The sequence below is a fragment of the Trichechus manatus genome, unplaced genomic scaffold, assembly GCF_000243295.1.
Source record: "Trichechus manatus latirostris isolate Lorelei unplaced genomic scaffold, TriManLat1.0 scaffold00009, whole genome shotgun sequence".
NCBI classification, from domain to species: Eukaryota; Metazoa; Chordata; class Mammalia; order Sirenia; family Trichechidae; genus Trichechus; species Trichechus manatus.
The window spans coordinates 33627937-33650854 of record NW_004443945.1 but is presented as its reverse complement, the minus strand read 5'-3'; the positions used below and the strand labels follow the sequence as shown (position 1 = coordinate 33650854).

Sequence of the window (22918 nt, the reverse complement as noted above, 5' to 3'; positions counted from 1 at the left end):
TGGGCAAGATACTTTTCACCTCCTCCAATTGGCAGGGTCAGTCACTCAGATAATGGTACAGCAGGGCAGGTCTAGCTAAAGAGGAGTTGCTGGGATGGGTTGTTTGTGGCACTTACTGCAGCCACCAGGGTGGGTAGGTAATCAGTGCAGGGCAGGTTCTGGTAGGCCGTGCCTGTGCTACTTGGTGGTGTGAAGTTAAGTGAATGGTGCAGGTAGGCAGGATGGAGAGGGGAGATTGTGATGTGTGGAGCTAATTTGGGTATGGGAGAGAGGAGAGAGGAACAGGAGCCAAAAACATACAAACAAACAAAAAAGAGTGCTAGAGGAGCTTGCTGTTGGAGTGGAGACATGAGAGACTATGAAATGGAGAAAAACAAAAAGGGAAAGAAGAAAAAAAGAAAAGAATGAATAAATAAAAATTAGAAAGAAAAAAAGAACAACAAAGCTCCCAGGGTTCCCACCAGTGTGGCTACGAGTTCTGGGGAAGTTGTTCCCAGGTGTTGAAGTACAGCCTGGCTGGGAGGTGTAGAGGTATTCAGTGCCAGGTATCCAGGGGACAGGAAGAGAAGGAAGGTATAGAGAGACGAGAAACTGAGTAATGAAGAAAGACACAAAGGAAACAAGAGGGAAAAGAAAACAAAGCAAATTTTAAAAAAAGAGCAATAAAACTCCCCAAAAAATCAGAAAGAAAAAAAAAAATACCATGAAAAAAGAAATGCATTCAGGGATCCCTCTGAGCATCTGTGCAAGCTGAGGGGGTGGGTCCCCAGCTGTGCAGCACCGCCTGGCCAGAACGGGCTCCCAACTTGAGAAAAGAAAAAGAAAACAAACAAACAAACAATTGAAAAGAAACAAACAGGAAAAAGCCCTGGGATTCCACCAGCGTGGCAGCAGGGGCCGGGAAGCAGTTCCACACTCGAGCGGAGCTCCACAGCCCCTCAGGAAAAAGCAAAGTTGGCGCAGGGAGCCAGTATTTGAGCAAAAGGAGGGGGAGGTGATGAGAGGTAAGGAAGAAATCAAAAGAAGCAGAAAAAAGGAACACCAGCAGCCAACAAATGGCACTCAGGGAGTCAGCCAATGCAGGCGGGTGGAATCCAAGCAGCAGGTGCTTCCCAGCCAAGAGACGATGGTCACGGGAAGCAGAGGAGGCAGAGTGGGGGTGAAGAAGGGTGGGGGGTGGGAAAGCATATATCGCCAGTTACCGGTTGTTCTTTCTTCTGCTGGAAGCTCCCTGAAGCTGCTTTCTCATCCCCCTATTTGCTGGTCTCTGATAGGGGTCCAAGATGGCAGATCCATGCTGCATTAGCTGATAGGGGACCTCTCCATGTGTGTCTCCTTGCTATCTGTTCTCTGTCAGTTTCTTATTCCATTTGGTGATTGGCTGAGTTCTTTATCTCTTCATTTGATGCTTAGGGTTTCAGGATTGCTGTTTTCTCTGTTTGGCTTAGTTTTTTGGATCTTTGCTGTGGAGGGATGGCGTGGTGCTTCTGCCTAGAACGCCATGTTGCCAGAAGTCCTTAAGATGTTTTTGATATTCAGATACTCATCAACATTTAAGTGGTGAGTACTATGCAAGGAGCCACAGATAGAAGATAATACAATAACTAAGATAACATATCTGCATTTTTGGAGTTAGCATACTTAAGACTATATAATACACTGTGTAGGTGCTATGCTAAAGGTATTATCAAAGCACTTTGAAATTCAAATGAGTGAAATTGAATAATTCTGCCTGAGCAAATGATATTCTAATTTAACTGGTTGGCACTATAATACAGGTTTTAAGTGGCTTTGGAGACAGATAAATCTGGCTTTGAATCCCAGTTTATCTATGTGATTTTGAGCAAGTTATGAACCTCTCTGAACTTCAGTGTTCTTATTGTTCCCACCTCATAGGGTTGCCATGAGTTTTCAATGAGATGATACAGGTAAAGACCTTAATACAATGTTGTTGTTGTTAGCTGCCATCCAGTCAGCGCAACTCAGAATGAAACACTGCCAGGTCCTGTGTCATCACCATCATCAGTTGACCATCAAACCCTTGTGATCCACAGAGTTTTCATTGGCTGATTTTTGCAAGTAAATTGCCAGGCTTTTCTTCCTAGCATGTCTTATTCAGGAAGCTTGGCTGAAGACTGTTCAGCATCATACCAACACACAAGCCTCCACTGACAGATAGGTAGTAGCTGCATATGAGGGGCATTGGTCAGGAATCAATCCGGGTCTCCCCCACGGAAATGAGAATTCTACCACTGAGCACCAATGCCCTCATGCTTAGTACAATACCTGGTACATAATAAGCACTCAATTACTGGTAACTTTTTTTTTTATGTTATAAACAAGACCTTGAAGGATACATTATAATGAGGAAGTCTGAAAACCAGGGGCAGGGCAAGGGGAATTCTGAAGAGAGGCGTCAGCATTAACAAAAGTATCAAGGCTTGAAACACATGGTTTGTTCAGGAGGAAGTGACAGCAAATGTAGCTGGAATTTAATTGAATCCAGTTAGTTAGCAACAAGAAACATTGCCATTCAAGGGATAATTGACATGGTCCAGTGAAATGGTGTTAGATTTTAAGAGTAGGGAGATCTATCTCCTAGCCCAAGCACTGCCACTATAAACCAAAAAACCAAACCTGTTGCTGTCGAGTCGATTCCGACTCATAACAACCCTATAAGATAGAGTAGAACTGCCCCATAGAGTTTCCAAGGAGTGCCTGGTGGATTTGAACTGCTGACCTTTTGGTTAGCAGTTGTAACTCTTAACAACTACACCACCAGGGTTTCCAACCACTATATAACTATCCTTTAACCCCACTGAGCCTCAGTTTCTTTATCTGTAACCAGAAAGATATTGAAATAAAACAGTGATTATTGCCTATCCTGCCTCCCGTATCTGTAGCAGACATTACTAATAAATTACTCTTTTCCACCAAGTTGGGATGGAGCCTTAGAGCCCACCCGTCTCAACAGTTTTCTAAGCAGCTATTTCCAATAGACTATAATACTGGCTCTTTTTTGGTCATGTCTGGATTAGGTGTTTGTCAATGTTCTTTTCAGATCTACTTAATAATACAGTAAAACCTGCGAAAGCTGGAAACTGTGTAAAGCGGAAACCTTCAGAGAAAGAAAACTCAAATATTTTCCACTAATAGAGGCGATAGAAAAGTGCTAAGACTGCACTCTGTCAAAGGCAGAAAACTTGTGAGACCTGGAAAAACAAGTCATTACCTTAGAGTTTGGCTCTCACAGGTTTCAACATACTAGATTTCTTTTTGGCTTGAAAATGTTAACGGTGTACTAAACCAAAAATCTAATTGCCGTGCCTCTGAGTGGGTTCAAACCCTCAGCCTTTTGGTTAGTAGTTGAGTGCTTAACCTTTTGCACCAACCAGAGACTGCTAATTTTGTACTCGAATATTTATGTGGTTGTTGTTAACCCTCTGCCATTGAGTCGATTCCAACTCATAGCAACCCCATAGGGTTTCCAAGGCTTTAAATCTCTACAGAAGCAGACTGCCAGATCTTTCTCCCATGGAGCTGCGGGTAGTTTCAAACCACCGACCTTTTGGTTAGCAGTCAATCGCTTTAACCATTCTAGTCATGGTGACACCCTGTGTGCAGAGTAGAACTGATGATCCATAGGGTTTTCAAGGCTGTGACCTTTTTGGAAGGAGATCACCAGGTCTGTCTTTGAGGCACCTCTGGGTGGGTTCAAACTGCCAAACTTTCAGCTAATAGTCAAGCACTTTAACTATTTGCACCGCCCAGGGACTCCTAGAATATCTATATTAATACTGAATTTTCCATTGCTTTAGAGATCAACGCTGAAATCTAAATTACATATGAGTGTATGTTAAGGTCACACATAGACCCATTTGTAACATAAGGTCCACCACTTGTCTGTCACTTTGTCATGCTGTGGTGGCTTGCAAGTTGCTGTGATGCTGGAAGCTATGCCACCATAGACTTATTGGTTGGAAATACCTTTTTTCAACGACATAAATGGCGACTATACACATGGACCTCACCTGATGGAATCAAATCGACTACATTGTGGAAAGAGATGACGGAGAAACTCAGTATCATCGGTCAGATTATAATGAAATGTGCAAAGACCTGGAGTTAGAAAACCAAAGGGAAGAACAAACTCAGTATTTCTCAAGCTGAAAGAACTAAAGAGAAAATTCAGGCCTCCAGTTGCAATTTTAAAGGATTCTTTGGGCAAAATATTGAACAACACAGAAAGCATCAAAAGAAGATGGAAGGAATACACAGAGTCACTGTACCAAAAAGAATTGGTCAACCTTCAATATCATTCATATCACACACAAGTAAAATTTTGCTGAAGATAATTCAAAAACTGTTGCAGCAGTACATTGACAGGGAACTGCCAGAAATTCAAGCCAGATTCAGAAGAGGACATGGAACAGGGATATATCATTGCTGATGTCAGATGGATCATGGTTGAAAGCAGAGAATATTAGAAAGATGTTTACTTGTGTTTATTGACTATGGAAAGGCATTTAACTGTGTATGATAACAAATTATGAATAACATTGCAAAGAATGGGAATTCCAGAATACTTAATGGTACTCATGCAGAACCTCTATATAGACCCAGGAGGTAGTCATTCGAACAGAACAAGGGGATACTGCATGGTTTAAAATCAGGAAAGGTGTGCATCGGGGTTGTATCCTTTCACTATACTCATTCAGTCTGTAAACTGAGCAAATAATCTGAGAAGCTGGATTATATGAAGAATGCACATTAGGACTGGACAAGGACTATTTAACAACCTTCAATATTCAGATGACACAACTTTGCTTGCTGAAAGTGAAGAGGACTTGAAGCACTTACTGATGAAGATCCAAGACCAGAGCCTTCAGTATGGATTACACCTAAACATAAAACAAAAATCCTCACAACCGGACCAATAAGCAACATCATGACAAACCGTGAAAATGTTGAAGTTGTCAAGGATTTTGTTTTACTTGGATCTACAATCAACACCTGTGGAAGCAGCGCTCAAGAAATCAAACAACAGATTGCTTTGGGCAAATCTGCTGCAAAAGACCTCTTTAAAGTGTTAAAAAGCAAAGATGTCACTTTGAGGACTAAGGTGTGCCTAACCTAAGCCAGGGTGTTTTCAATCGCCTCATATGCAATGCGAAAGCTGGACAATGAATAAGAAAGACTGAAGAAGAATTGCTGCCTTTGAATTATGGCGTTGGCCAAGAATATTGAATATACCATGGACTGCCAGAAGAACGAACAAATCTGTCTTGGCTATAAGGCATAAAATGATATTCATGAAGAGAGTGCTTCTTAGCTCAGGTAGATACATGATACTAAATGGGCAACTCCTGTCTGTAGGCAAGATGAGAAGGCAGAGAGGGTCAGGAGCTAGTTGAATGGACACAGGAAATCCCGGGTGGAAAGGAGGAGTGTGCTGTCACATTATAGAGAGAGCAACTAGGGTCACATAACAATGTGTGTATAAATTTTTGTATAAGAAACTAACATGAACTATAAACTTTCACTTAAATCAAAATTTAAAAAAAAATTTGTCTTGGAAGAAGTGCAGCCAGAATGCTCCTTGAAATCGAGGACGGCGACACTTCATCTCACGTACTTTGGACATGTTATCAGGAGGGACCAGTCCATGGAGAAGGACATCATGCTTGATAAAGCAGAGGGTCAGCAAAAAAGAGGAAGACCCACAATGAGATGGATTGACACAGTGGCTGCGACAATGGGCTCAAAAGTAGCAGTGATTGTGAGGATGACACAGGACTGGGCAGTGTTGCGTTCTGTTGTAGGTACAGTTGCTATGAGTCGACTCGACAGTGCCTAGCAACAACATGTTAAGGTATGTAGGAGCCCTGGTGGTGCAGGGTTAAGCGTTCAGCTGCTAACTGAAAGGTCGGCAGTTCGAACCTTCTAGCCACTCCCTGTCAGAAAGATATGGCAATCTGCTCCCGTAAAGATTTACAGCCTGGAAATCCTACAAAGCAGTTCTACTCTGTGTTATAGGGTTGTTATGAGTCAGAAACAACTTGATGGCAATGAATACATTAAGGTCTAATGAGATAACATTAAGTATTTAACATACAGTTATCATAAATTCAATTAATATTGTAAAGTCTATCATGCATGCCCAAAATTTAACCTGATTTGGGGTTTCATTTAATTTCAGATCTGAAAATTCATCTCCAGACCACCGATTATGGCAACTTCTTGGCTGATCAAACAGGTCCTCTTACTGTTTCCATCATTGATACCAAGATGAGGAAAAAGCTATGCAGAGAATTTGAATATTTCCGGAATCATTCCCTGGAGCCCCTCAGCACATTTTTCACCTACATGACGTAAGTGGCAACAGGAAAATCTATTAAGCCCCAATTTTATTGCGTAAATGACTTAAAAAATTACAGGTAGGATATAAAGTGAGAGTGAGGCTTAAGACCCTTCCTACTGTTTATAAGTTTGAATACCTCTAAATTTTAGCAACTATAAACTCACAGAACATTTTCACTATTAGAAAATAGATTTTATTTACTTATAAAAATAGCCATGTAGGTGATACTATCCTAGGAGTGTTTTCATTTTTCATCTTAAAAAATAATAAGCAGTGCTGATGGTTAAGGTGTTCTGGCTATTTCTACTGAAGGTAAATATTATGTGACATTTTTGGATCATTTGTCTTTAAATGGAGGTGGGATTGAAGTGTCAAAAATTGTTCTGAAGACCACATCTAATCTTTCCTGATTCCCATGAAACAGGATAAGTGGCCCCTGTCGTAGTTACATGTGTTCTATTTCTTTCTCTCTTCATTACCAATGGTTCCAACTCTTGCAGTGTGATAGCTCTTCATTCTTAAGAATATTTGAACCCGTACACAATAGTAAACTGCATTTTTATTAATTCAGTTAATAAATTTTACTTAGTGATTAAGTGGGCCATTTGAAATGACTTTGTGCCTCTCCAGTAGTCTTAGCTGACAGGCTGGGAACAAAGAGCGGCAGTAGATGAACTGTTTTTTATGTAGATACAGGTTAGATGTAATGTACACGATTGTTCATACCAGGTCCAGTCCTGAGACTGGTGCCCAGCACATGGACATTCAATATATTTGTGGAGAGAAGCTAAAAATGAAGAAATGCAAAGTTACAGAAATCAGAAATTAATCAAAAGAGAAGAATAGGACTTTTCAGCAACACTGTGCTTGGCCCTAGAGGTAGGAAATTAGAGAAATTTTGTATGAATAAAGAAACAGGTCATTGCGATTTGTCAAAGTGTGACTTTGGGAGATGACCACAGATTTTCAGAGATGGTTTCCAGTTGGATAAGAGAATTGCTGAATGAAGTGAATGGTGTCTTCTGAAATAAAAAGGCAGCTTCAAGCCTCTGCTTCAACCTCCCCCTGGTTAATTGGGCTTAGTCAGAGGCCTATCTATGGAATATTGTACCTAAGGCAATTAGCATTAAATTGCTGAATGAAATCTCACAGCTGGTGATGCGCTGCCCTGGGCACGGCATTCAGCGCCCAGGGCAAGCACCCTTCTTTCTGTGCCTTAGCTACACCTCTACTTGGAACCTCATAATATGACTACACTGCCTCCAAGGACCAGGCACTGAAAAGGATCAGCTTTTTTGACCAGGAGGATACTCTTTCGATTCTTTATACTTTCTTCTATCCATCTTTTTCTCCATCCATCCATTCTTGTGTTCTACAAGTTAAACAGTGACTCTGCCCTTGAGGCACCTTTACAGCCCAGTGAACAAGACAATGGAGCTAAGAATATATGAATGTATCTGTGAAGCCGAACAAAGCTAAATGGACTCTAACTGCTGCACGTGACTTTAATTTGAGGGGAAAATAATGTGCAAGTCAGCAAGATTCCTCACACTGTAGCAGATATTTCTTGAAATCTAAATATGGCAATCAGAAAATATTCTGGAAACAACAGAACTACATTTTCAGGCCTTAGGCACAGAGGAAAATCTGTGTAACCTTTCTGTTGTTGATAGTAGACAAGACCAGAAGTAAAGGCCCTTCTGTTCGGCATTTAATATCACATCATACTACTTTAATGTCAAATTTACTTAATGAATAATATCTTTAAGAAAAAAAAAAAGGTAGTCAAGGGACACGATTACAATTGTCCAAGAGTTCAGAAAGGCATCCCTCCGTTCCACATGTACCCTTGTTCCTACGCAGTTCCTCTCCCCAAAAGTAACCACTGTTCAGTTTCTCGTATAGTTTTCCCAGAAAAATATTTATGTCTGTGTGTTTATTAATACACACTCTCCACATCCCATGCCCACATTTCAAATACTAGTGGAATTATATTCGTTCTGTATGTTTTCCCCACAACTGCATAGAATTCCATGTTTTATATGAACCATAACTCAATTTATAAGTCATCTACTGATAAATAACTAAATTTTTTTTCCATTACAAAAAATTTTGCAATTAGCTTCTTTCTATGTAGGTCTTAAATTTATTTTTAAGTGGTGATTTAAAGGGATACACATTTTTTATTTTGGTAAATATTGCTAAACTGTATTCAACAAAGGTAGCACCAATCTGCACCCCAAAACAGTGCATGAGGGCCTGTGTCCTTACACGTTACCAACATTGGATATTTTCTTTTTAACTTTTGCCAGTCCAGTGGATTAAAAAATAATATCTCTTTGCTTCCATTTCTATTTCCTTGTGAGTGAAATTGAACATCATTTCACATTTATTAGTCATATGTATTTGCTACCTGTCTGTCTTAGTTAACTAGTGCTACCGTCACACAGGAAAAAAAAACACAAGTGAGTCGCTTTAAAGAAGAGAAATTTATTGTCTCACAGGTGGGGAGGCTAGAAGTTCAAATCAGGGCATTGGCTCCAGGGAAGGATCCCTTCCTCTCAGTGGCCCCAGGGTTTGTTTTTTTTTTTTTTTTGTTTTCTTTTTGCATTCCTTGGCTTGTAGACAGTTCTCCCATCGTCTTCGTCTTTTCTCCCTGTCAGTATCTGTCTCTCTGCGTCTGTGTTCCCGTTTATAAGACACAACTATTCCAGTATGGCTTCATCAACATAATAAAAAACCCTCTTTCCAAACTAGGTCATATCTACAGGTACAGGGGTTAGAACTTCAGCTTAACTTTTTGCAGGACACAGTTCTATCCATAACACTCCACCCTTTGGCTTCCCAAAATTTATATCTTTCCCATATGCAAAATACATCACCCCATCCCAGCATCTCCAAAGTCTTAACCCATTCCACCATCCACTCTAAGTCCAAAATTTCATCTTCTGGATTATTTAAATCAAGTATGGGTGAGACAATGGGTATTTTCCATTCTAGGGCAAAATTCCTCTCCGTCTGTGGACATGTGAAATCTAGAATATGATTTATCTCCTTCCAAAGTACAACAGTGGGATGGTCAAAAAGTAAACGTTCCCATTCCAAAAGGAGAAATTGGAGGAAAACAAGGTATCATAGGTACCAAGAAAGACCAAAACCCAGCAGGGCAAATCTCATTAGATCTCAAGACTTGAAAATAATCTTCTATTCTTGGGTGCCATATGGATGTTGGCCTCACCCTCTGGGCACCAGCCCCATTCTCCCAGCCCACCAGAATGGCAGCCTCACTGTTTGAAACCTAGGTTGCCTTGCCCTATGAAACCCAAGAAAAGCAGCCCTGCCCCCTCTCCAAAGCTCACTCCCACATTCTACTGGTCTCTGAACTGCTCCTGGTTGCTCCTTTCCTTTTCTTACAGGAAATCTTAGACCTGGAAGGAGCCTTAGCGTTAATTAAACAAACATCCTTATTTCACAATCAACAACCGTGTTATTCTAGTTAAAATACACTGTTTCTTTTTTAAAAGAAGACACACGCAAATATTTATAGTTGTGCCATCAAGTTGACTCCAACTCACAGCAACCCTGTATATGACAGGGTAGAACTGCCTGCATAGGTTTTCCTAGGCTGTAATCTTTATGGGAGCAGATCGCTAGGTTTTTTCTCCCACAAAGTGGCTGGAGGGTTCCAACCACTGACTTTTCAGTTAGCAGCGGAGCACTTAACCGTTTCACCACCAGAGCTCCTTATTAATATAGTCATTCTCGCATTCTCCAGTTGCTGTGGAGTCGATTCCAACTCATAACGACCCTATAGGACACAGTAGAACTGCCCCATAGGGTTTCCAAGGAGAGACTGGTGGATTCAAACTGCTGACCTTTTGGTTGGTAGCCAGATGCTTAACCACTGTGCCACCAGGGCTCCGTATAGTCATTAGTGATGTATAAAAATTGTATACAAGAAGATAGGCAGTCACGAGGCCTGGGTAGAATGTTTACACTACTTTGGAAATTGTTGTTGTTTGGTGCCATCGAGTCGCTTCTGACTCATAGTGCCCCTATGTACCACAGAACGCAACACTGCCCAGTCCTGTGCCATCCTCACAATCACTGCTACTTTTGAGCCCATTGCTGCAGCCATTGTGTCAATCCATCTCATTGAGGGTCTTCCTCTTTTTCGCCGACCCTCTACTTTACCAAGCCAGATGTCCTTCTCCAGGGACCGATCCCTCCTGACAACATGTCCAAAGTATATAAGACGTAGTCTTGCCATCCTTGCTTCTAAGGAGCATTCTGGTTGTACACTTCTTCCAAGACAGATTTGTTCATGCTTTCAGCAGTCCATAGTAGATTCAATACTCTTCGCAGGCACCACAATTCAAAGGCTTCAATTCTTCTTCCGTCTTCCTTATTCATTGTCCAGCTTTCACATGCATATGATGCGATTGAAAATACCATGGCTTGGGTCAGGCGCACTTTAGTCTTCAAGGTGACATCTTTGCTTTTCAACACTTTAAAGGCGTCTTTTGCAACAGATTTGCCCAATGCAATGCGTCTTTTGATTTCTTGACTGCTGCTTCCATGGGTGTTGACCGTGAATCCAAGTAAAATGAAATCCTTGACAACTTCAGTCTCTTCTCCACTTATCATGATGTTGCTTATTGGTCCAGTTGTGAGGTTTTTTGTTTTCTTTATGTTGAGGTGTAATCTATACTGAAGGTATGGAAATAGGAAGGTAGTTTTGGTAGTATTCATATTGTTAATAGTATTAGTAACCGAAACCTGTTTCCCTAGAGTGGATTCAGTCTCATAGCGACTCTATAGGACAGAGTAGAGCTGCCCCTTAGGGTTTCCAAGGCTGTAAATCTTTACGAAACAGACTGCCACTTCTTTCTCCCAAGGAGCAGCTGGTGGTTTCAAACCCTCAGCCTTTCTGTTAGCAGCCATGTGCTTAACCATTGTACCACCAGGGCTCCTCAGTGTTAGTAACAGCCATATTTTTATGTATCTACTCCCCATCTTGGCTATAAACTTTTTAAATTAATTATTTAAGTATATCTGCACTTGCTACTACATTGGTGGTGTTGTCTTGTGTCAACAAGTGGATTCCAACTCATGGTGACCCCATATGTTAAAGAGTAGAATTACTCCATAGGGTTTTCTTGACTGTAATCTTTATAGAAAAGCCCTGGTGGTGCAACATTTAAATGACTGGCTGCTAATCAAAAAGTTAACAGTTCAAACCCATCCGGTGGCTGTGCGGGAAAAAGACCTGGAAATCTGCTCCCATAGAGATTATAGCCTAGAAAACCCTATGGGACAGTTCTACTGTGTCACATGGGGTCACTATGATGTGAATTGACTTGATGACAACTAACAACAACAATCTGCAGAAGCAGATCACCAGGCGTTTTCTTCCGCAGTGCTGCTGGGTGGGTTTGAACCATCAACCATTTGGTCACCAGCCTAGCAAAAACTGCATGACCCGGAGACCTTCTGATAATACATAATGGGTGTTAAGTATTTATCAAATTAATATATAATCTTGTATTTAGCAGTGCCTTATACAGAGCTAGAGAAATACTTTCACAGAGCTCAGCATTTTTATATTTTATATAGCACTTGAATATTGGTTATTTATTGAGCCAATTTGTTAGGGGTAAAAACTTGGTGTCATGTCTACAGATACATTTTGTTTGGCCAGCTCAGTGTTTTAAAAAATTTTTTAAATACATTTCGGCAGAACTTGCATTCTCCAGTTAGCCACAATCTCCAACACTCCGTATTGCCTTACAATCTTCTTCATACATTAATGTTATGTATCAGACCCCTGAAGATATTTGTTTGTGAAATCATACCTAGATGTTTTAGCTACATCTCTACACAAGAACACTGTAAGGAAGGTGTTTTATTTCTTTTTAAATTACAGAAACTGAGGGTTACTGAATTAATGAGTTTTCTGAAGTCACAAAATTATTAAGAGTCTTTAAAGGGATTCCACTCCAGGTCTATTAGTCTAGAAAGCAAATAATCCTGACACTGCCCCAGTACTTTATAATGTGTCAGACAAACCAGAAATATCTGTGGGCTTTTAAAAATATGTATGTTCCTGATCCTTGCCCCCTGGAAATTCTGATTTAGTAGAACTTGGAGTGAGGCCCACCTGTATTTTGAAAAGTTTCCCTTGGTTTTTCTGATGTGGCCATCTGATTAAAAGTTCCTCATCATCGTGCCTCAGCTCCATAACTGGGAAGGCACTTTCACAAATATCTCAGGAGTTTCTCCCCACATCTACACTGATAGCATTATCTCCCTGTCAGAGACAAAAAAGGTCAACTGCACCAAAACCTAAGTCTTCTGAATCTCAACCCCTGGTTCTTTCTACCATTTTCACATGACTTGACACCCCGGGTAGCATCAGCTCCCCCCTGCAGAGCCTAGAGATTTATTACAATAGCAAAAGGTGTACAAATGGGGAACAGGTCCCACAGTTCTGAAACCATTTTCCTTATTTCTCTTCTAGGATATTTTGCAAAATCAAGTATCTGTCTAGCACCCATGAACTTCCATCAAATAGATTTACCTCCTGTCCTGGTAGGAAATGTCTAGGGCAACCTTACAGAAATGATTAAGTCAACCCTAGTAGAGACAGCCTGAAGTTAAGCTGGTATATTAAATTCAATCTAAGCATTGCACTTTTTGTGAGATATAATTACTGTATATGTGAAACTTGTTTTGAAGATCTGGAATGGATATTTTTAAATACCTAATAGCAGGAAGATCTGGAGGTTTTGTATACTATAATTATACACAGTTGTGTGAAACAAAGGAATGAATCCAACAGCATTTTAATGAAACAACTGTTTAATAGAAGCCTGAGTTGTTTTATTTTCCTTCTCTCCTACCTAACACTTTCCAGCAGCATTTCAACTTCTCATCCCTTTGAAAATTAACTGCCTTTTTCAAATTATGTTGCAAGCATTCAAAACATTCCCTCTCAGGGTCTATATTCAAATTTTCAGAATATAGGATCATCAAGGAAATAGTCTTCGGTACTTAAACAGTAAATCCCGAATCTTGTTAAGGATCATACACTGAAGAATTCATTTGTTAAAGCTAACCAAAGTTCTTGACGAATCCCAGTGATAACATTATAAATGTTCTACAGGCTTTGGACTGTGCTCTACACGAGACTGACCAACCATCCTGGTTTGCCTGGGACTGAGGAGTTTCCCAAGATATAGGACTTCCAGTGGTAAAATCGGGAATATCCTATGCAAACTGGGATAACTTGGTCACCTTATCACCTGATAGTTTAAAAAAAATAAATTTAAATTAGAGCCACTGGGAGCTGTAGGAGCCATTAGAGCTACTAAAAAAAAAAAAAAAAAAAGTAAACCAAACCCATTGCCGTTGAGTTGATTCTGACTCATAGCAACCCTATAGGACAGAGTAGAACTGCCTCATAGGGTTTCCAAGGAGCAGCTGGTGGATTCAAACTGCAGACCTTTTGGTTACCAGCTGAGCTCTTAACCTAGCTTATATTCCAATAGAGCGACCAGATGTGTCTACCAATGGCCTCAACATAAGACAGAATTAAGTAACAGCTATAGTAGAGTCTCAAGCATTCAATTGGAGGAGCCTGGAGGATGGAACAACCAATTCAGATTTTAAAAGATTTCGCAGGGAAAGTAGAATTTGAACCAATGTTAAAAATGGGCATTAGATTGAAGGAATAACTTGTGCATTAGAGAGGAATGAAAGGATTTTGTGTTTGGAAATGACAACTCATCTCAGATGTAGCCGAGGCCTAGACAGGAGCAGAAGTGTAGACTGGGTTAAGAGAGTAAAAAGCCTAGTTGTCAGGTTAAAGGCTTTAACATTAAGTCTCTAAGTAAAGGTCAATAAAGCAGTGGTTAAGAGCTCGGCTGCTAACCAAAAGGTCGCAGTTGCAATCCACCAGTTGCACCTTGGAAACCCTATGAGGCAGTTCCACTCTGTCCTATAGGGTTGCTATGAGTCGGAATCGACTCGATGGCAATGAGTTTCAAGTTTTGGAAAATGGATAATGGTAATGGTAGCACTGAGTGTAATCAGTGTTACTGAATTTATACTTAAAAATGGTTAAAATGGCAAAGTTTTTGTTACATATATTTTACCACAATTAAATTTTTAAGAAACAAAGGAAAGCTTTTCAGGAAGGAGACTACCATTTACATGCTTCTTGTCTGCTGTGGACTGTAACTGTCACTTCCCAGTCACCACCATTAAGATAAAGAGTATTTTCTTACTGGGAGGCCATATGACAGAATTGTTGGGCACTGGGGAGCCTGATTCTACCCCTGGGACTGCATGGCTTAAGACAATTTAACCTTAAAGCACTAGTTTCTCTCTAGAAAATGGAAGAGTACCTGTTCTTAGGATTATTGTGCATCATGCCTGCCACATAATGCTTGTTCAATAACTGATAATTGCTATTATTATGCTTTATTTCTGGGGCATACATAAAATAAAGTGCCCAAATCCTCGTAGCCAGTATGTTGTTGTTATTAGCTTCCGTCAAGTCAGCCCTGGACTCATAGCAACCCCATGCACAGTGGGATCCGACCAGTGTGATCCATAGAGTTTTCATTTCTGATTTTTCGGAAGTAGATTGCCAGGCCTTTCTTTCTAGTCTGTCTTAGTCTGGAAGCTCCACTGAAACCTGTTCAGCATCATACCAACATGCAAGCTTCCACTGACAGACAAGTGGTGGCTGTGCATCAGTTGTATTGGCTGAGAATCAAACCTGGGTCTCCCTCATGTAAGGTGAGAGTTCTACCTGCTGTGATTCCACCAAACCACCACTGCCCCCTTAGCTAGTAAGTAGAAAAGCTAAAATGTGACATCAGGTGTGTCTCCAAAAGTGATGCTTTTTTTTGTTTGTTTTTACTTTTCTAGTCTAAAACCAAAACCAAACCCAGTGTCGTCAAGTCAATTCCGACTCATAACAACCCTATAGAACAGAGTAGAACCACTCCATATGGTTTCCAAAGAGCAGCTGATGGATTCGAACTGCTGACCTTTTGGTTAGCAGCTGAGCTCTTAGCCACTGTGCCTCCACTGCCTCCTAAAGTTCTGATATACATTTTAGGAAGATGATCCCTTTGGTATTATAAAAGACGCCTTGAAGTGATGGGACTTGAACCAGAAAAACCAGTGATGAAGCTATTTAGAATATTTAGATGGGAAATAGGGACAGCAGAGATAAGAAGAGGGGACAGTGGTTAGATACATTTGGAAGATTGACTTAATGGAATTTTATATCTTGATTTATGTCAGGGGAAAGAAAACACAATGATTCCTAAGAGTTCTAAGCTAAAGGAGGGGAGAATTTGCAAGTAAGATAAAGAATTTTGATTCTTATTTCTAATTTTAAAAAGAATACGAAATGCAGTAAATTAGATGTGTTTTAGTTATCTAGTGCTTCTATAACAGAAATACCACAAGTGGATGGCTTTAACAAAGAGAAATTTATTCTCTCACAGTCTAGTAGGCTACAAGTCCAAGTTCAGGGCATCAGCTCCAGGGAAAGGCTTTCTCTCTCTGTCGGCTCTGGAGGAAGGTCTTTGTCATCAATCTTCCCCTGGTCAAGGAGCTTCTCAGATGCAGGGACCCCAGGTCCAAAGGATGCACTCTGCTCCTGGTGCTGCTTTCCTGGTGGTATGAAGTCCCCAAACTCTGCCTGCTTCCCTTTCCTTTTATCTCTTGTAAGATAAAAGGTGGTGCAGGCCACATCCCAGGGAAACTCCCTTTACATTGGATCAGGGATGTGACCTGAGCAATGGTGTTACATCCCAGCATAATCCTCTTTAACCACAGGCAGAAATTATGATTTATAACACATAGGAAAATCACAAAATGGAGGACAACCACACAATACTGGGAATCCTGGCCTAACCCAGTTAACACATATTTTTGGTGGACACAATTCAATCCATGAGAAGAGGAAATTAGATAAATAAATAAATTACTCTTAATCTCACCAAATTTCTGTATTTGACATATTTCTGTACTCTTTTTTCTATACATTTTTATAGAATTAAAATCACCTTCAGTGAAAGTTTGAATCTTAATTTTTCTCAGTAAGAGAATAACTGTCAGCATTTTTCTCATGTCAAAAAAGAAAAAAAATAACTTTCAGCATTTTAAATGACTATATAAAACCTTCCATCCAGTCATGGATATTTTGGACGTAAGTTTATGTCCCTCTTACCCCAAAGTCTGCATTAGTGTTTAATTTGTTAAATTCTGATTTTGATAATAACATTCTCAATTATATTGTAAGACTGAGTATGTGACACCATTGTGATTTTCAATTCTGAATCTCTATTGGCCAGAAAAATTTCTTCTGAAGCCTTAAAAATTGCACTGTCTTGAAGATTTTATATCTGTAGATTGAATGTGAATGTTTCAACAGGGAGCAAGTACAAGGCAAAAATGTCTCAACTGCAGTTGCTGATAAAAAGTCTTCAGCATTTCAAAGTCTCAAATTCTTTGTGAATTGAAAAACACTGGTACTATTTTGCAAAAGCAATACTTGCTCTATCTGTACCTCAGTGATAATCAGTTTAATTAGGAAAACATTTATTAAGCAACTGCTTTGAGTGAAAGCCTATGCTAGATTCTAAGATTAGAGATGAATTGAATATAGACATTGCCCCTAAGGCAGTTGCTTAAGGGGCAGATTCCAAGACAGTGCCTCTAAAATTATGATTCTGTAGGTCCTGCAATGTGTACTTTTTTACAAGCCCTTCAGCTATCTCTGATGCAGGTGTGAAACACAACTGGTAGGTTTTAACCTCGGTCTACAAGTTACCAGCTATTGGATCTTGAAAAAAGTTACTTAATCACTCAAGGCCTTGCTTTCCTCATCTGTAAGAGAGAAATAATAATTATATGCAAAATGGAGTTGTGAGTTTGAAAACAGGACAGGTTACATATTTTTCAGGGCCCAGTACAAAATGAAAATATGGGCCCCCTTTTTAAAAATTTATGAACTATATCAAGAGGAAAATGCTATCGTTGTTAGGCGCCATCGAGTTGATTCCAACTCATAGCGATCCTATGTACAACAGAATGAAACACTGCCCATTGCTGTGTTTGAGCCCATTGTTGCAGCCATTGTGTCAATCCATCTCACTGAGGGTCTTCCTCTTTTTCACCGACCTTCTACTTAACAAGCATGATGTCCTTCTCCAGGGACTGGTCCCTCCTGGTAACACGTCCAAAGTACGCAAGACAAAGTCTTGCCATCCTCCCTTCTAAGGAGCATTCTGGCTGTACTTCTTCCAAGAAAGATTTGTTTATTCTTCTGGCAGTCCATGGTATATTCACTATTCTTCACCAACACCATATTCAAAGGCATCAATTCTTCTTCAGTCTTCCTTATTCATTGTCTAGCTTTCGCATGTATATGAGGTGAATGAAAATACTATGTCTTGAGTCAGGCACACCTTAGTCCTCAAAGTGACATCTTTGCTTTTTAACACTTTAAAGTATTAAAAAGAGGGCAATAGGAGAGCATTAAACCAAGTGTGGGGCCCTGTGCAACTATCCAGATTGCACTCCCTTGAAGCTGGCCCTGATTGAAAATACATACACATATAAAATATATAAATGTACCCACACACATATACATACACAGTGCTCAAAAAAGGTAGCTAACTTTATTTGTGCAAAAGAATAAATTGTTCCACCTGCGAGTGAGAAAAGTTTTCCAGAAAAGAGATGATGCCTGAGCTTGAAAGATGGGAACATGTTCATCTGTGGAAGTGGCTGGGACAAGGTACACCTGGCAGAGAGGGCAGAAACAAAGAGGCTTAACTTGCAAGAACTACTGTTAGGTTTCCGATGGCACACAAGGTCAGCAAAATGAGTGTCTGAGGACTAAGGAAATAATGGATGTGAAAGAGTTTAGGATGCCATCACTAACAGTTCTCCCCTTGCTGTTAGTTGCTGTGGAGTCGATTCCGACTCTGCTCCCTAGGATCTTCAAAGGTGTGACCTTTCAGAAGCAGATCACCAAGGCCTGTCTCCCAAGGAGCCTCTGTGTGGGTTCAAACTGCCATCCTTTCAGCTAGTAGTTTGTACCACCCAGGGACTCCCCTTGTTGTTGTTTGCCATGGAGTTGATAGTGACCCTATAGGACAGAATAGCACTGCCCCATAGGGTTTCCTATACAGGAGCAGATCACCAGGTCTTTTCTCCTACAGAGCTGTTGGTGCATTTGAACCGCCTGCCTTTTGGTTAGCAGCCAAGTAATTTATCCATTGAGCCACCAGGGTTGCTTAGACTTCCCTTGCTGTTGTAGTGTGCCGTAGAGTTGACAAGGCCAAGGTGTACATGTTCTCTACTTTGTTCATCTACTTGCTGGCTAGGCATCAATCAACCACCAGGGGGCAAGTTTGATCCCAGTAACCTGTTTTCCAAAGTAATACTCCTTCCCCAACAAGTTGTTTATTAGTAAAAGAGATTTGAGAGATTAAAATCCACCTTAGAACTAATCCAGATATTCACTACTGTTGCTTTATTTTATTTTAATATTTTTTAATTGAAAAGGAGCACACATTTTTTAAGTTTTTATTAAAATTTACTTAGTGTTCATTATAACCCAGCACTTTTACAATCACTTTCAATATACTAATTCATTTAATTCTCACTACAACTTTATGATGTTTTCCTATGAGGTGGCATTAACATTATTGGATTTTTTAAAAATAAGGAAACAGAGATTCAGTAAACACTACTTCAATACCCATTTCCCAAAGTCCAGAGGTAACCACTCATAAGTTTGGTGCATATCTTTCGATTTTTTTTCTATGTGGAAACAAATTTCATATATAGATGTATGTTTATGTGTTAAAAGGAGCCCTGGTGGTGCAGTGTTTAAGTGTTTGACTGCTAACCAAGGGGTAGGCAGTTTGAACCCACCAGGAGCAAGATGTGGCAGTTCACTTCCAAAAAGATTACAGCCTTGGAAACCCTATGGGGTAGTCGTCTTTGGCTCTATAGGTTCGTTATGAGTTAGAATTGACTTGACAGCAACTGTTATGTATGTAAAATATGGACAGTTGGTTTTATTGTTTTAGAGAAGTGGGATCACATATGTATTGTCTACAATTTGTCTTGTTTTTTACACAATCTATTTAGATATTTTCCACAAAAAAGTGTATGGATCTGTCTTATTTAACAAATACATCATCTCCCATTGTGTTGAGTGTACTCTAATTTTTTAGTCATTCACCTATTGACCATCTAGGCTAATTTGCTTCTTCCTTATTTCAAGTGATGCTGCAGCAGACATCATTGTACATATACCTTTGCTTTCTCATGCCAGAATTTCTTTAGGACTGATTCACAGAAGTGAAATTGCTTTGTCAAAGCATATGCAGATTTTAGATTTTGACAGATATTACCAGACTACTCTTTCATATTTCAGCAATGTCCAAAAGTCTTATTTCTCTCCTACCCTCTGGGCTGTGTGTTTTTCTTTCCTTGTTAGAAGAAATAAGGTTCTCCAGTCTGCTGTGGCTTGTGTTTTGGATATACTAAAGGCTGTGATAGACACAGCATGTTTAACTTGCCAAACTGGCAAGAAGAATCTCTTTATTGATGTTTTCTTATAAGTTACCAGAATATTCACACACATGCATGGATAGGGAAGGGGCAATATTGGAGCAACCTCTCTAATATTATAATAATTTTTCCTGGATGAAGAAATTAAAGGACAAATAAGGAACAGGCAGCTATAACTCCTAGAAAGGGAGCTGGTGGTAAGATAACTTCACTTCTGTTTACTGTGTGGGTATCAGAACTAACATATTTGTATGAACATAGAGAAAAATTTACTTGTCCATTGAAAAAATGATCTTCATGTTCCTAGTCTGATAAAAGGTCTCATTCAGGCATCTTGGAGGCCACAAAAAAATGTGCTCAGCAAAGTCCCTGCCTTCAAGGATATTATACTAAATAAAGATGGATAAGCATTTATCTGCAAATAACTATATATGAAACTAACATGTAAATGGCTTACCTAAGAGAGCATTAGTGGCAGAATTAGTTCTGGAATCCAGACCATATCTTATATTAGATACGTAATAAATATTTGTGATTGATGAGCTAACTATTCTCCAAGTGCGCCACTGCTACTACCAAAACTAATTTAACCCTAAAACAAAACAAACAAAAAACCCTGTTGCTGTCAGGTCAATTCTGACCCATAGTGATCCAGCAGGACGGAGTAGAACTGCCCTGTACGGTTTCCAAGGAGCAGCTGGTGGATTTGAACTGCCGACCTTTTGGTTAGCAGCCAAGCTCTTAATCACTGCACCACGAGGGCTCTGCCAAATTTAACCCTAAAAAAAAAAAAAAAAAACCCAAACTCACTGCCGTTGAGTCCGTTTCAACTCATAGCAGCCCTATAGGACAGAGTAGAACTGCCCCATAGGGTTTCCAAGGCTGTAAATCTTTAGGGAAGCTGACTGCCACATCTTTCTCCCACGGAACGGCTGGCGGGTTAGAACTGCCAACCTTTTCATTAGCAACTGAGCACTTTAACCACTGCACCACTAGGGCTCCTCTAATTTAACCCTAGGATAAGTATAATACAGAAATTTAGAGGGGAAAAAAAACAATATATCACTTCTAGCTGGAGACATTTGAAAGTTTAATGGCAAATGTGGTATTGGAATATGGCCTTGAAGGATGGGAAGAATTCAACTTTTGGCGATTGTTGGGGAAGGGAGGTTTTCTACGTCTAGAGATGAAGAGGACAAACAAGTTTGAAGAATTTTGAATCCAAGTGGGTTAGACCAAGATTGTAAAGAATTTTTAATGCTAGAGGAGAGAGTTTTCTAAAGATTCCAGAGCTACCAAGGGTTTGGGAAATGCATAGTGTTCCGTAGTCTTGTTCTAAAATAAATGCTAGTATAGGCAATGCTGACTTCTAAGTAATTTTTCAGGATTTTATTTTGCTAGAAGGGAAAATGAATGTGACATCAAAATTAATTGCCCCTTAAAATTATTTTAATTGTCACTTCCTCTACTTAAAAAAAGGGAAACCTCAGGGAAGTAAGAAATTTTACCAAAAATGGCAAATTTCAAGAGGGAGCAGGGTGTTTATGTGATTATTCTAAACCTCAACAGGATATTTAGCAAATTAGGCAAAATGGCATGGCTGCCCCATTCGAGCAAATGTGGTTAGCTCTAGATTGAACAAATCCGGGGTATGACTGAAATGTTTACTAGTGTAATCAAGGAAAACTTTCATTTTAAAATTAATATAGTACATTGCAAAAAGCAAGTATTTTACCCACTCCCAACATGGCTCTTATCCTCTATGTCACAATCATTAATGGCTGGACCTATTAAAAGTGAATCAGTATGCTGAGGAAAGGTAACTGTACCTGTAAGTAATGAAATCACTTAAAAAATGCACCAAATATATTTCAGCACCTCCTCTCCAATTCTTTCCATGAACAATTACCTCTGAAAATGCATTTTATGTCCCTGCGTTTTCCATGCATACAAATGTGACCTAGCTAATATATCACATAATTCTGGTCACGAAAAACAGAAAATCGTTGCCATTGACAACACAGTCTTAGGTGTTGCAGATGAAAGGATGCCAGCTCTGTCTTCTGAGTAGAAAGGAACTTGTAGCAATCAAGGCCTGACATAAAAACTAAGGAAAGCTGAGTAAACTATGGACTTTAGTTAATATAATGTATTTTTCTGTCCAGCCCCAAGGAAAAGTTTCAGACTGAAAGTATTGAAGTGCCTCCATCTAACAAAAGGATTCAGTCCTTTTTATTTTTTAAAAAAAGTGGTTACTGTTCATGACAACCTGTTAGCAAGTGTTGTTTTGAGAGATAACCCGTTAAACATTAATGTTCAGACATCTCAAAGGAAACATCATACAAAATAATAATCACACAAGGACACATCTAGGTTACAAGATGCAGAACGGAATTTTACAAAACAGGTTTTATAAAATAGGTGTAGACCAGACTTGGGGCCAGTATCCCAACAGGTAACAAGATTTATGGTCTTGGGGATATTCCCATTTTCCAAGTGACTGTACCACTCACCATACCTGGGTCAATAATGCCTTATTTCCTAGAGCAATAGACTAATTTAGAAAGGATTCTATTGCCTAAAACTAAATGAAAAACTACAGAGATGTGGCGGTCTCAGCCTTAATAAAAGAATATAAAAAATTGCAAAATTTTCACATTAAAGATTGTGTGGTATATATAATTTTCTGCTTCTGTTCTTGCAACGTCCAGTTTATAGGAAAACATCTTCATCTAAGAGTACATGATTCTTTATCCTACCCACTCTTCTAGTACTTTTGTGTGTGTCACTAATCCTAATGTCAACCATTCAAAGTTAAATAAATATTAACATGTTAAAACCACGGAAATGGAGCTCTTGTTAAACTGGTTTTTAAGTGGCAGAGTTAGGCTTAGAATCAGGTTTATCTCTTTCAAATTCTGGGCTCCTTAGACTATGACAACT

General features: G+C 39.6%; 1 protein-coding gene across 1 annotated transcript in view; it reads left to right on the top strand.

Annotated features, from left to right (window-relative positions):
- The window catches only part of ATP6V0D2 (ATPase H+ transporting V0 subunit d2), a 57715-nt gene that overhangs the window by 13397 nt on the left and 21400 nt on the right, over window positions 1-22918 (top strand). The window contains exon 2 of the mRNA XM_004370794.2: window positions 6200-6371. Within this exon, the coding sequence (XP_004370851.1) occupies window positions 6200-6371 (172 nt within the window). The remainder of the gene's footprint in view (window positions 1-6199; window positions 6372-22918) is intronic.